This window comes from Polypterus senegalus, chromosome 7, assembly GCF_016835505.1.
Source record: "Polypterus senegalus isolate Bchr_013 chromosome 7, ASM1683550v1, whole genome shotgun sequence".
Lineage (NCBI taxonomy): Eukaryota > Metazoa > Chordata > Cladistia > Polypteriformes > Polypteridae > Polypterus > Polypterus senegalus.
The window spans coordinates 168,388,644-168,403,619 of NC_053160.1; the positions used below are offsets into that span (position 1 = coordinate 168,388,644).

The following is a 14,976-nucleotide window of genomic DNA, read 5'->3' on the forward strand; positions in this document are numbered from 1 at the left end:
GCCACCCCTAGAGTTGTTTGCTCATTATATGCAGATTCATTGTGCTAAACACCTCAGATCAGAACTGGCCCACTGGTCCTGTGCCCGCACCACAGCTGACAACCGCAGCAGGGCGTCCTTGTTTTCCCAGTTAGACTTGACTTAAACATCGGAGCCATATGACTTGAAACTGTCCCAGCTGCACCTGCTCTTTTGAAAAGTTCACCAATTTGCTCAACATACCTTTTATTTAAGAATAGTATTATTATATTAATTATCCCATTTAATTCATTCATACCCAGAATCTACACTTTATGAGCCCAAATTAATGTCCTTATTTTTTGGCATTGCTAGCTGGTTTTGTTCAGTTTCCACCCCTTGGAATATAAATTTGCTGCAGTAATGAACAAACCTTTCCTTTTAAACTATAGCTATTGTGACTAGTCCTATTGTTACATCTTGTGGATTTGTTTACACCCGTAAGTGTCTTTTTCTTGCTGTCTCTTCAGTTCTTCTTCATGTCTTTGTCTTTGGTCTTTTCCTCATTCTTTGTTCTGTTGTGTAGGCAGGTCTGCAAAATGGAAGGCGCCAAAGCAGTTTCTGTCCATCTCATCTTCTTGGTTGCTGACCTGGTGCCAACACTCAAACTGTGCTTCTGGGCATTCATTGGAACAGCTTGGCCACTAGTGCCACTCCACTCCAATGTGATAGTTGTAAGCCGATCTCATGCATGGATTTTACTCTGCCAGTTGCCTTCACTGTTTATTAGCTGCACCAACGCAAAGTCCATAAAAATTCAAAATAGAAGCAGCACTGTTAGAAACTGTTTGTAACTATTTTCCCTTTCCTGTCTTAGGGGCTAAACCCTCTCCAAAGTCCAAGTGCCAAATCCAGCATCTCTCCTAAAATGGACCTTTGTTCTTTACTCACAGTCAGCTCACTTTTCTTCAATTTCTTGCAGGGAGTTTCATAGGCTGACTTTTTAATGAACTGGTCAGTCAGGTTTCGAATTACTGAACCAAAGGGTGTGTGCTTTTTAATTACTGCTGGGCCTAGCTGAGCTGCGAGGACCCTCACACCCCTGTGCATTCCTGACCGCTGCCTGAGCTGGTAAACCTTCCTGCTGCACCGTCCCCGGCCTTCGCTCTTTGGCTTGTCCTGTTTCATTCAGACTAACTCCTAAACTGGTGCACTTTTTTTTTCCAACTCGGTCATTCTTGCACTTGTATTTACAAACCTTTCACACACAAACACTCGAATTTCTTTCATTTCCACTGTTCCTTGTTTTAATTCCACACTTTCTTCACTCAGTACCCATACTCCATTATCCAGTTCATGCTCTGCAGTCAATAATGGACGTTCAGACTCACCAGCTCCTTTGCCTTCTGTCTGATTTCTTTTTTCTAAATCAAATTTCAAAGCAGCACTGGTTACATTCCTAGCAGTGGTGAAATATCTTTCGGTGTATCATGTTCTTCAAATACTGGACAGACCTCAGAATCACCTGGAGATTGTGGTGCAGTGGAGAATAATGGAAGCAAACACCTTTGCTGTTTTTCCTTCTTTTCATCCCTCTTCTTTTCCTCACATTCCCACTCTGTGCTTTCATTGATCTCAGGTACGTCAGCCGCCCGTGTTTTAGGGTTCCAGTCAGTTCCCGTTACCACTGCACTAACTTTCCCCATGGGCGGTTTACACTCTCCTCCTCTGCTTTTCGCTTTAGCAGTGGTTGTTCCACATGCTAACGTTTCACATTTTTCTTACAAACGGTTGCATCTCTCAAAACTTAGACATTCACACAAGATTCCATTTTCACTTTCCACCACTTTTCTATTTTCTTTCTCATACTGATATTCTTTATTGCCAATAATACAAGATAGTAGCCCTCTTGTAACAGCAGCTGTCTTCTTTATACCAGATTTCTGTTTTCCTGATTTGAATCCTTCCAGCCTCCTTCCATTTTGTGGCACACTCGGCTCAGCTTCTGCTTTCTCTACCTGCACTACAGGTTTGCATTTCTTGATTTTTGCAGCATGATGTTATTTCATCCACTTGATGGCAACAGAATGCAGTCCTGAATGTTATTCGAAGTAAAAACTGTTAAGCAGATCGTTACACATCACCCTGAGTCTGACTCAGGCTTAACCACATTTACCCTCAGGGTTACTGTCAAAGACGTTAATAAAAAATACATAAAGTGCTTACAAACCGATTTATTTGGAATTACTTCACTTACATCACTCAGTGATGGAATGTTTAAAAAAAACACGAACACAGGATTATTTACATCAGACAAAAAAGCAATTGTACAGTAAAAGTGTGATATGAGCAAATAAATATCCTAACAAAAATATATAGTTCATATAAATATATTAACAGCTGTAACAGGAGACAGCAGTGCCACAACAAGCTGTGTCAAAGTATTACATTCAGAATACACCAGGGTTTAAATTGTCAATCAATGTTCACTTTTAAATGACAAGTAAACCAAAGTGAAGTCGCACGATTCTAACATGAATAGCGAAGAAGAAACGACGTCAGGAGTATGCAAACCTACCTGTACATTTGCCTACAAAGTATTTGCACGGAGGTCCTCATTCTGAATGGCCGATATGACCTGGACTAGACCAACAATGGCCGATAAGTCAAAGCTGTCTGATAGTTTGAACATGCACTTGGCTTAAGATGATGGACAAAGTGGACTTCCCTGTGCTACAACCCCCAGACACTGCTGTGCTCAGCTTGGCCCCAAACGCGTGTTCTGAACAAAAGAGACAGAGAGATGCTGAACTTTTTAAACACATCGGGTTATTAAATTTTAGATTTGTGCTTCCGGAATGACAGAAACATCTACGAGGGCCACAAAGGATGTGCTGTGAGTGCTCAGTTGTCATTATAGCTGAGTGAGGAGGTGTCATTGGATGAGCTGCAGTGAATGAGGACGTGCGGCTTTTCCCTGCGATGTACTCCTGGCTCGTCCTTCTCCATAGCTCTACCAGTCATGAATTCTCCAGGATTTTTGTGCATCTGTCGAGCATTTGGGTCGAGCTCTGAGCTGTCACATGTGATCCAAGGTTCCTCTCTAAACCCTCCCTGTAGTACTGCGGAGTGACTAAGATTTTTTTTTCATTGCAGGCTGTATTTGCGGAGTGTGAGTGTCCATTAGAATTTACCAGTGGCATCCTGCATGACAAATAAAGCAAATAAAGCAAGTGTTTTGTGAAAGTGCAGCTCGAGAGACACTGGACAGCACACACCGTGAAAGGCGCTGTATAACTAACTACTGACCTCCTGCTCTTGGGTACTTCAAGTGTGTAAATTATGATTCTGCTGTTCAAGCACTGTTAATGGTTAGAACTGCATCAAATGACTTTTGGCTTTTAATGTCGACTGCTTTAGATTCTCAAAGCTTAAAAACGTTTTTGGCAAACAATGGACAAGAAAGTTACTAGTTGAAAGCAAAAAAAAAAAAGATGTTTTTTTTAATTCATATTGATTTTCAATAATAAATATAATAATTAAAAATCTCCTGAGATCACTTAGTGGCCTGGAAAGTTTTTAACAGAACGGCTATAATAAAAAATATTGTACTGAAAAACAGACTGAAGACGTGGCAGACTTTTGCTTATTGAACTTCGGCGCTGGCAGCTGGCTTGTAGATTACATTTTGTCTCGAATCCTTCTCGAGTCTGTTTATAAAAAAAAAAGAAAAGAGTCAAGTATAATATTAGAATAAAGATCAATGCTGGGATTGGTTGTACCCATTACAGTCCCACCACCACGACTAGCAGAACAGACAATGGCGATGCTTTATCTAAAGGGCCTTTCAAAAGGCATCTCTCAGTGTACGCCAGGCACCGGTTCTGAAATTTCCAGTTTTCCTTTTTTGTCCTATTCAAGCAATGCAGTAAGATATCCATCCATCCATCAATGATCCTAACTGCAGGGTCAGGGGGATCTGCTGGAGCCAATCCCAGCCAACACAGGGTGCAAGGCAGGAAACAAACCCCGGGCAGGGCGCCAGCCCACCGCAGGGCACACACACACCAAGCACACACTAGGGACAATTTAGGATCACCAAATGCACCAAACCTGAATGTCTTTGGACTCTGGGAGGAAACCCACGCAGACACGGGGAGAACATGCAAACTCCACGCAGGGAAGACCCGGGAAGTGAACTCGGGTCTCCTAACTGTGAGGCAGTAGCGCTACCACTGCGCCACCGTGCCGCCCACCATAAGATATTTTTTAAAGTAAAATACATTTTTTCATATTTGATAACTTTTGCTGCATATAATATATAATCATATTTCATGAGCACTTCTTCATTTCCCTGTTTTAATTCCTTGGTTTTTTAAATATTTCTGATTTGTTTACTTCAGCAGTAACTACATTTGTATTCTTTTTATTCTAAAAAACTAAAATACAGGTAAAATTCCGTTACAATGAACTCCCAGGGCCCTAAAAAATATTTTGTTGTAACGAAAATTTCGTTTTAATGAGATTCTGTATTTGTTACTATAGTGCTGTCATTTCAATAGCTTCTTTCACATTAATTTTAATCTTATCCTGCCTACAAGTTATGCTGATGAGCATTTACTTGCTATAATACACTTTTAGGGTGTGAATGATGCCCAAATCCAATGGCTGAAGCACTGCTGTGCAATTTGGTGGGAGGAATTCAACGCAAACGTTATCTAAATGTGGAAGCATGTTGTGGGCAGCACAGTTATCAATCAGGAGCCAAATCATCATTTTCTTCTTCTTCATATTGTGAGGGTTTTGAACACTTTTGGGATCCCCCCCACTCCCCACCCAACCACAATGATACGCTGAAGTGCGTCCCGAAGAGCGCGATTGCAGCGTCTGTGGAAGATTGTTTGTCCGTTGCTGAGGCAGGGCGACAAGAGGCTCACAGCGGTGCAGTGAAGGGCCACAGAAGCAAATCCTAAAAGATCAGGGTTGCGCTATAAGTCCCTGTCTTGCCCCCCAAAACACGAGGCTTAGTCTCAGTACTTTAGCAAAACAGGCTTTATTCAGCCTGAAACAGGAATGGCATACTTATTTATTGTAGCATGATCTGCCAGTCTGCTATACACTGGCATAGCAGTCAGGCAGGGTCGTGGCCAGGTCAGTGATCAAGTAATCCTGTTACAGTATCTGCATTTACAATGTCCGTGCTCCTGACCTTGCATCACCCATCGTGATCTTTTCTGTTTACTTCGGAGGAGAGACGCACCATAGCTTTCAGCCTGCTGTTGCCCTGTACATACGATTACATCCCACTTTAGGATGCTCTTCAGTGTGTCGTCCAGTTGTGGGAGGTCCCAAGAGAGTTTATAAACCTCACATTTTCTTGAATGAGTGCCGCATTAATAGGAATGTTTCTTGAACGAGCGTCTCTGAACCACATAAAAACTGCTTTTTCCACGTCTTCAAATGCAGCAGTTCACATACGTTTGCAACCCGAGATTTTTCTTCTTTTTTTGCTCTGTCTTTCAAGAAAGTTGACAGCGTCGATGGCGAAATTCCGAATTCACTGGCAACGTCTTTTTGGTTTTTGCCACAATCGAGAGCTGCAAAAAATTTGTTGTTTTTTTTTCTAATATGAACCGTTAGCGTTTTTTCGTGTCTGCCATTTCTATAGGAGGGTTACAATGAGTTAAATTCCAATGGATGTTTTTCAAATGTTGACAAGCAATAAGTAAAAGGTATCACTGAAAACTGCAGGAAACAAAAAAGGCAAAAAAAAAGTACAAGGAAAGTTCGAAGAAAAAAAAAATGACAATGTTTCTGTTTGGCGATCGTTGTGCACAACTGAGCTGCGGCCACAGAACTAACTGCTCTGTGGATGATTTATTCAAGCATTTCAAGGTCTTTTGTGCACTTCGTTGTAATGAAAGTATCTGCTGAATGTACTTCGTAGTAACGAGATTTCTATAGACTCACGTCATATGGGGAAACTGTCGGGACCATAAAAATACTTTGTTGTAATGAAAATTTCATTGTAAAGATATTCGTTGTAATGAAAGTTTACCTGTATATCTAATTTATTTAAGGCTAATTTAGACAATACTAAAAGTTTTACCCACAGGCATCTTTCAATAGGTTGTGGTTTTAAGGTTGGCAGCACACTACACTGACCTTTAATCGGAAAAGCACACCAAAGTTGATGACTGCAGTTGCTGGATTTACATTTACATTCATTCACTAAGCAGACACTTTTATCCAAATTGACTTACAAAAGAGGTCAACATAATTGAGTAAACATCAGTCTGGGGATGTTTTGAAACAAGTGCTACAGGACAAGGTTACAAAATTGACCATCACAGTGAGGAGCTCTAAACCAAACAGAACAACCCAGGATTCTCAGCACCCTGAGGATGTCCAATTACTTGGCTGGGAATCACAGGGGACGGCAGATCATACAAACACAGGACTCACTCACAACCTCTCATTGGACAGACGAGCTTCTAATATGCTCTTGTAGCCCAAAACACCAATTTTTCTGCTTTCTTGGTGGATGTACTGTATGCGTTTTACTTCAGGCTGAGTGCTCATTGTTGTCAGCTTTCACACACAAGCGCCCATCCATCTGACTTAAGACAAAATCAAAGTTGTCATGATCTTGTAGTGGCAAGTTGTAGACCACCATGACTGAGTCACCGTGGATGTCACTTTATTCCAAGACTCACTACAACTCGCTAAGTTTTGTAGCCATTACAGTTATATTACCTTGAAATCTTTTTCCGCTGTTGAGCCATGTAAATTACGAAAGCTAACAATGTCACTGCAAAAAGGGCTCCAAAAACAATGGCCAGAATACTCCCTGTGGGGCCAAAAAGAAGAGTTTCAGAGTTAGTACATGAGGTAAACGTCACCATTATATGAGACATGTGGTAGAATTCAAGGTTTCAAACTTTGGACAAACTTTCCTGTATCATGCAAGAACAGAAAAGCAGACACCAACCATACAGCTAACCTGTGAATTAGGGCCGCCAACTAGTGCCACCCCCTTAATACTATGTGTTGTATCAGCTGGCATCACATGATCCCCTCCTCTAAACTAAACCCATGACCATAGCACTTCATCAGTGGGGCACACAAAAGCAAACAATGGACATTTGAAAATAATGGAAGACTCCTGAAGTTAAAAGGTGTCCATTGCTTTTTAGTATGGGCTGGGTGACATCACTACTCAAATGCAGTCCCTATCATAAAGTTTTACGTCTCCAATCTCCTTCATGTACATCAGGGTCATAGAGGTTAGTGCCTCTCCTGGGAGCACTAGGACAGGACACTAGTCCACCGAAAGGTTCAGTCTGGAACTGAAAATTAACTCAGTCTACATGTTTTTGGGGATGTGAGATGAAAATCAGAATTGCCAGGACAGAAGGTGCAAGCTCCATATGGACAACAACCAGTTGTGGGACTTGAAACCCAAGATGCTGTGTTAGCAGCAGCTGTTGTGTCACCTTATAGTATCTTGTTAGTGAAATAGCTCTATGACATACACTGAAAATGATATTGGCTGGAAATGCACTTAAATGGATTCAGAAAGTATTCAGACCCTTCACTGTTAGCTATATTGTAACATTGTGTTAAAATCATTTAAATGTATTTTTTGCTCTATGTCAGTGAGCACTTAATATCATGGAATGAAAAGGTGACAGGATTTCAGAAATGTTTCCAAATTTATTAAAAATAAAAAACTAAAATATCACATTGGCATAAATATTCAGACCCTTTGCTGTGACACTTGAGATGTTTATACACGTTGTTTAGAGTCCACCTTTGGGCAATTCAATTTACTGGGCATGATTAGGAAAGAGACACACCTGTCTATAGAAGGTCCCACAGTTGAAAAAGTGCATCAGAGCAAAAACCAAGCCATGAGTTTGAAGGAATTGCTTGCAGAGCTTAGAGACAGAATTGTGTTGGTTGAGGCACACATCTCAGGAAGGCTACAAAAAATGTCTGCAGCATGGAAGGTTTCCAAGTGCACAGTGACCTCCATAATTCTTAAATTGAAGAAGTTTGGAACAACTACATCTCCTTCTAGAGCAGGACACCAGGGCAATCATGGGAGAAGTATCATGGTAAGAGAGGTACCGAGACCCCAATATTAACTGTGATGCTCCAAAAAGCTACTGTGTAGATAGGAGAAACTTCCAGTAGGACAACCACCACTGCAACACTCCATGAATCTGGGCTTTATGATAGAGTGGCCAACGGAAGCCTTTCCTCACTAAAAGACACATGAAAGCCCACTTGGAGTTCACAAAAAGGCACCTAAAGGACTCACAGATGGTGAGAAAAGAGATTTTTTGCAATGAACCAAGATTAGAGTCAGCCAGAGCCCAGACTTGAACCCAACTGAACATCTCTGTAGTGAGGGGAACATAGCTGTCCACCAACAGACTGCATCCAACCTGCAGAGCTTGAGAGGATCTGAAGAGAAGAATGGTAAAAAGTCTCCAAATCCAGGTGCCCAACGCTTATAGGTGTGCAAACCCAAGGAGACTCCAGGCTGGAATTGCTGCCAAAGTTGCTTCAGCTAAGCACGGAGTAAAGGGTATGAATACTTGTGTTGCTATGATAGGTCAGACTTTAGTTTTTAATACATTTGCAAAAGTTTCTAAAAATCCTGCTTGTTACTTTCTCATTCCAGTGTTTTATGTGTTGCTTAATGTTGGGAAAAAATAACTTAAAATGATTTTAGCATAAGGTTGTAACATAAGGTTGAAGCCACTAGATGCAAAATAAGGACAAGGACCTGAAATACCCTTACAGTCCTAATGCCTTTTAGCCTTTTAGAGTGGAAAAGTGAAAGTTCTACTTACCAAGACCAAACTCTAAAATAAAAAAGAAAACAACAGGTAGTTAGATGTTTTTAAGAATGTGTAACGTCTATGGTGCTTTATATTTGAATTCAGTTTGTGTATGAAGTGGACAAAAGAGAGAAAACACAGGCAAAATGTACTCAGTGCTGATTTAGCTTTGACTTAAACTAAAAATGCTTATATTCATAATACAATTAGACTACCATATAGCAAAATGCAGACTATGATAAAGGATGTTCTGTTCAGAAGTAAAAAACACAATTTTGATTGGTTTCTTTTCAGCATGAGCAAGAATTTATTAACCAAAGACATGATTCAAGTATGTAAAGTTACCGTTAAAGTGGAAGACCTTTTACTCCATGAAAAATAATAAATACTTGCTGTATTGTTTTCATCTCATACTACACTGGTGATTGGACAAACACATTTCTCAAATATCTTCATACTTAGAGGCTCACCTTTCTCATCACTCATCTTGTCTACACTTGAGGAGTCCTCTCTGTTCGCCTCTATGCCTGAAAAAAGGGAAAATGCAGGTATGATACATTACCCTGTGCTCCTTCCTTAGTGAAATGCTGCCTTCCGTTGACTAAGATACTTACCGTTGTTTGGAGTCCCATTTTCTGAAAATCTTTGCGTGCCTGTCAAAAAATGTAAAAAATCATACTTTTAATTAGCAGAGGGCCTCCAAAGAGGAAGCAACAACCTCCGTGGCAATTGTTAATGAAGCATACACTGATCAGCTCTAACAGTAAGACCACCTGCCTAATAATGTGTGGAGGTGCTCCTCATGCCAACAAAACTGCTCTAACCTGTCCACCAGCCCTCTGAAGGTGTCCTGTGTTATCTGGCACCAAGACATTATCAGCAGACCCTTTAAGGCCTGTAAATTGCGAGGTGGAGCTTCATGGATCAGACTTGTTTTTCCAGCACAACTCAAAGATGGTCGATCGGATTAAGATTTTGGGGGCTAGTCAACACCATATTCCTCAATCCATTCCTGAGCAATTTTGGCAGTACGTGGTCTGCAACAATCTATATGTAGGTGGTTCATGTCAAATTAACATCCACATGAATACTAGGACCTAAGGTTTCCCACCAGAACATTGCCCAGAGCATCACACTGCCTCCATTGGCTCACCTTCCCTCCATAGTACATCCTGCTGCCATCTCTTCCCATGTAAACAACACACACTATCGGTTGTCCACATGATTTAAAAGAAAATGTGATTCATCAGACCAGGCCACCTTCTTCCATTGATGTATGGTCCATGTTTTGATACTCACATGCCCATTGAAGGTGTTTTTGGCAATGGACAGGAATCCGCATGGCACTCTGACTGCTCTGCAGCCCCATATGCAGCAAGCTGTGATGCACTGTGTCAGCGTTGTCAAGTTGTTCAGCACATTGTGCCACAGTGGCTTATCTGTGAGATCGGACTAGAAAGGTTAGCCTTCACTACCCGTGCACATCAGTGAGTCTTAGATAACCATGACCCTGTCACCAGTTCAGTGGTTGCCCTTCCTTGGACCCATTTCTGTAGGTACTAACCACTGCATACTGGGAACATCCCACAAGACCTGCCATTTTGGAGATGCTCTGACCTAGTCATCTAGCCATCCCAATTTGTTCCTTGTCAAAGTCTCTCAGATCCTTTCACATTTAAGAGCTGAATGTTCACTAGGTGCCTAATATATCCCACCCATTGACAGGTGCCATTGTGACAAAATAATCAATGTTATTCACTTTTTCTGCCAGTGGTTTTAATGTTGTGGCTGATCAGTGTATATTGTACAAGTAGAAAAAGTCACTGAAGTATGAAACAAAGCAGAAATTCAGGTTGAATCACCTAGCAGCTAAGAGGCTGGACTTGAAATTAAAAGTTTTTATTTTCATATCATAAGGTCAAATCACAAAATACAACATTTGTGACTCACAAAAAAATGTAGCAAGGCATACAGATGGTTATAGATTATAGACTTATCCAGTTGCACCCACGCTTTCTGTGCCCGCTTTGATTACGATAACAAAAACTCTCCTGTACAAGTGCCTGCAGAACAGCACGATTCATGTTGCTTTTATTCTAAGGATGACATAAGAAGGACTTTCAATCAGATCAACATCTAAAAGCCATCTAGTTTCAGAAACTTTCAGTTTAAAAAACCTGTCGTGACCCAAGCTGTTGTTTTCACTGACATTGACCTTGTACTTCATATTGTCATTACACACCTAGATAATAAAAGCGGCTATTCCAGACTACTATGCTCAGTATATAAGTAACTTTCTCCAGATACTCCAGATTTTCCGTCACATTCCAAAGACTACATGACAGGTTCAACGGTGACTCTGAACTGGCCCAGTGTGGGTGTAGGTAGACACACATCTGTGATTGTGCCCTCCTCCCAGTGGTGAGTCCTGTCAAGCTGGTAAGGAAATGAACGAGTCAGTTCTTGCTCGCCCACCCCCTCCCATTACCCCCCTGGGCGCACTACACTCCAGCCACTTCGCGTCTCTGCCGTTGTTTTGGGGGGGCTTGGTGTTGCGTTCTGATCAGCTGCTGTCTTGCTGCATGTTCTGCTTGTCGCACTACGTGTCGATCATGCTGTAATGTACAGCAGCTGTCCTTTTGTCTCACTGCCTTCTCTTGCGGGCCGTCAAATTGTCTTCCAGAAGATCACGTATCGTCTCCTTCCAAGATTTTTTTTTTTTTATAATAGAGAGACATTTTTCAGTTTTTTTATTTAACTGATGAAAATCCACTGTAGTTTCACTCTACTATAAAGAATTTCTTTTATAAAGATGCACAAAGCAATATGATAAGAATGGCACTTCCCAAAGAGCTATGAGAATTAGAACAATAGTGCCACAAAACATTTTCGACATCTTTGTGTAGTTCCTGTAACATGATGGCTAAACTTTGGGATTCAATTTGTAAGACACCATTTACCAGGTAGAATGACTTCAAGACGCTACTTTTAGAGTATAAAGATTCTCCAGTTTGTAGACAAACATCAGCTTAAAAGTGAAAACCATCAAAAATGTAGGATGTTCTTTAGTCATTTCTCAGAAGGGCTTGCCAAAGCTCAAAGGGGCTACGCCAATACAAACAATTGTGTAAATCTACACCAACAAAAAATAAACACTAGATAAAAGGGCTCAGTGCAAATAGTGGAAAACTAATATTGCATGATAATTCTGTCTCTCTTGAGTGGTCTCTGTTGCCTTGCCTATATTTAAGGCTCTAAAAGGAAGTAAAACAGTGTAGTGTGTCTGCTAATGAAGTACAAATGGAGCACAGGCACAGTAACTAGGGTGCTCATCAGGCTCCAGTTTACATGAATTGGATATTGTCTACATGGATTTTTTCACTGACTCACTCACTGCTGTAGCAAATTAAGACACTGGTTGGTTTCCATCTGGTTAAGCCAATGTCAAATTACGCAACTTTTTGTTGTGGGCTATGTCAGATTTGTTTGCAGTTGCTGCATCATGTCAAATCGCACAACTGAAAAATCACAGCCTATGTCACATTTACCAACTGAGTGCCAATGTTCCAGCAGAGTCATGCTCACCCCTTTTTTTGACAGCCAACAGTGGGGTGCCTAATGTAGCCAGTGCTGTATGAAGGGTTAATAGCCGTGGTGCAGTCAACCACAGTCTTGGCCCTTTCTTTCTTTTTTCCATTCTGTTTAGTACTCAAATCATGAGATATCAGACAGATGAGCTTCTTTTCTATTTGTGATATTCAAAAAACGCCTATTCCTTATTCCTCATCCCTACATTCTATGCATTGTACTTTTGTCTGACTGCTCATTGGCTCTCAACTCTCACAAAGAGACCAACCAAAGAGAAAATCAAACCTGTTTTGATTTTATTCTAGGCAGTCATAGAGTAGTTGTTCTCAGTAATTGGGTATTGTCACACATGTGCGAGCAGGAGACAATGTATGGGCACAAATAAGTGCAAGTTCCCATGAGACCAGGGGTTGGGGCTATTGTTCTGCAGAACAACCAATGAACCATCAGCCTAAAACCACTTCTGATCCCCAGAAGGCAACCTAACTTCACTTCCTTTTCTGGCCTCAAGAACCCTCCTACTCCTGATGTCATTTCCGATCCCAGGATGCCTCGCTACTATCAAGTTACTTCCTTTTTCTGATTATATATGACAGCCACTTTGTTTGTTTTCTCAGTTCTGTTTTGGACTCCTGTCTGTAAAGACCTACTCCTACCATAACTTCAGTGCAAGTATACATGGTGGATCCCCAACTCTTTCACGTTGTTTGTGTACTTTCTTAAAGTATTAGACGATTCGCTTCATGGAAGCACAGCGCCGACTGCCTCTGACTGGCTAAGATTATGTAAATGAAGTCTGTGATTGAAAATCTCTAGAAATGTCACCTAATGTGACAGGGCTGAACTGATGGTGTTGTAAGAATATTTTTTTTCTTTGAGAGAATCATCTTTAGGACAGTGACTGAACTGCTCCTTCACACTCTTCAGATGGCGCACATGTTTTGTGTCCAAACATAAGAAAAGAAATAAACTTTCAATCAAGTAGAGAGTTGATCAAGTGTCAAGTAGACACTTGGGGTCAACCAGTTAGCATGTGAGCACTGCACTGCATACTCCTATAGGTGGATATAATCCATTAACTGAGAGACAGAGAGTGACATATTCATTAACAAAGGCTTTGAGAGCATGCAGTGAGGCCAGTTAATTAAGTTGCAAGTTAATGTGTATGGATATGGATGACCATGAGTAACTTGTCCAGAGCTACAACAAATTTTACAAAGATGGGTCCTGTCTTAATCATTTGTCATGGTTTTGTGCATGCATGCCTGACTTTCAGTAGTTCTGCAGAAAAATGGCCCAACTCACACCTTACCCAGGCTCACTTTCAAATATCATATCAAGTTTTACCAAAAATTGATCTGAACTTGCAAAAATGATTCACACAAAATTGAATTTGCAGTGAAACTTATGAGCAAACAAGTTGAATGGAACGGCCAGGAGAGGAGTCAATAAAATAAGCCAAGAGATCATAACCACAAAACTGAGAAGGAGAAAGGAAAACAGAAGCAATACGGTAAGTAAGGAGTCATGAAGTCAAAAAAGGAAACAAAGAAAGCAAACATGCAAAGTGTACATTCGAAATCTGTACCTTTATATTTTGATGGGATCTCCTGGATGGATTTACACAGTATATATACTGATCTAGGTGTTTTAGAACTCGGGGATTGTGATTTTATCAATAGTTTTTCTGTTTAGTGTCAATTGAGAAAGTCCAAGATTTTTCCCATTATGCCTCAACGCCATTTTTGTTACCATTCTTGTTACCTTACCTTTTCCACTGCTATTTCAGTGTTTTTGGCATCTCCTGTTTTGATGGCAATCCTATCACAAATCTACAGGATGTGCACTGCCTGTGATGCCATTGGAGTGATGGTTTAAAGGGCACTCTAAACATGTCCATAGTGTCAGAGCTTTACTGAGAGAACCTGTGCTCAAATGTTTCAAACCTTTTGATTAGTAAGTATTCTGATTTCTCGCTATCGATTCTGACTACTGATTTTTATTATGTTTACGGTTAATTTAAAAGATAGGATTGAATTTCAGTTCTGACCTTTAAGCTTGCCTTTTGACTACGCATATTACCTGGTTCTCTACATTAAAAATGTTACTGTCTGATTCAGTATAGTCAATCTCAGACAATTACAGTTCTATTGTGCCAGTCTTTAAACTGTTGCACCAATGGCGTAATTAGCACAAACTCTGGGGCCACGCTCTATGGCAAGCACAGATCTGAATGGGCTACCACAACAGAAAATGGCAATGAGTGGAAGTGAATAAAAATAAGGATGAATCATTTAAAAATAAATGAGTATGTAAACTAATAAAATATGAACATAAGGAGAAAAAGAATAGTCAGGGCAGGAATCACGACATCACAAAAATTTCCAGTGAAATTCATGTTTCTGACACAAGAAGAAATGTGTTTAGTTCCTGTCTGGAAGCACTTTAAACTTTTAACTCCTACTGCCTCTGCCCTTCATTTAGTATTTAAATAAAAATCTCTTGTGGTAAAAGAAAAAAAAACTCACTGGATTCATTTCTTGTCTTGTGTAGACATTTAGTTGAGTCTAAATGTCTT

General features: G+C 40.6%; 1 protein-coding gene across 1 annotated transcript in view; it reads right to left on the bottom strand.

Moving 5' to 3' along the window:
- Positions 1-2,176: 2,176 nt before the first annotated feature.
- The window catches only part of ca9 (carbonic anhydrase IX), a 63,330-nt gene continuing 50,530 nt past the window's right edge, over positions 2,177-14,976 (bottom strand). Inside the window, exons 9-13 of the mRNA XM_039759589.1 lie at positions 9,425-9,463; positions 9,281-9,337; positions 8,823-8,834; positions 6,715-6,808; positions 2,177-3,668 (exon numbers count right to left, since the gene is read on the bottom strand). Coding sequence (XP_039615523.1) covers positions 3,605-3,668; positions 6,715-6,808; positions 8,823-8,834; positions 9,281-9,337; positions 9,425-9,463 — 266 coding nt within the window. The 3' untranslated portion in view covers positions 2,177-3,604. The remainder of the gene's footprint in view (positions 3,669-6,714; positions 6,809-8,822; positions 8,835-9,280; positions 9,338-9,424; positions 9,464-14,976) is intronic.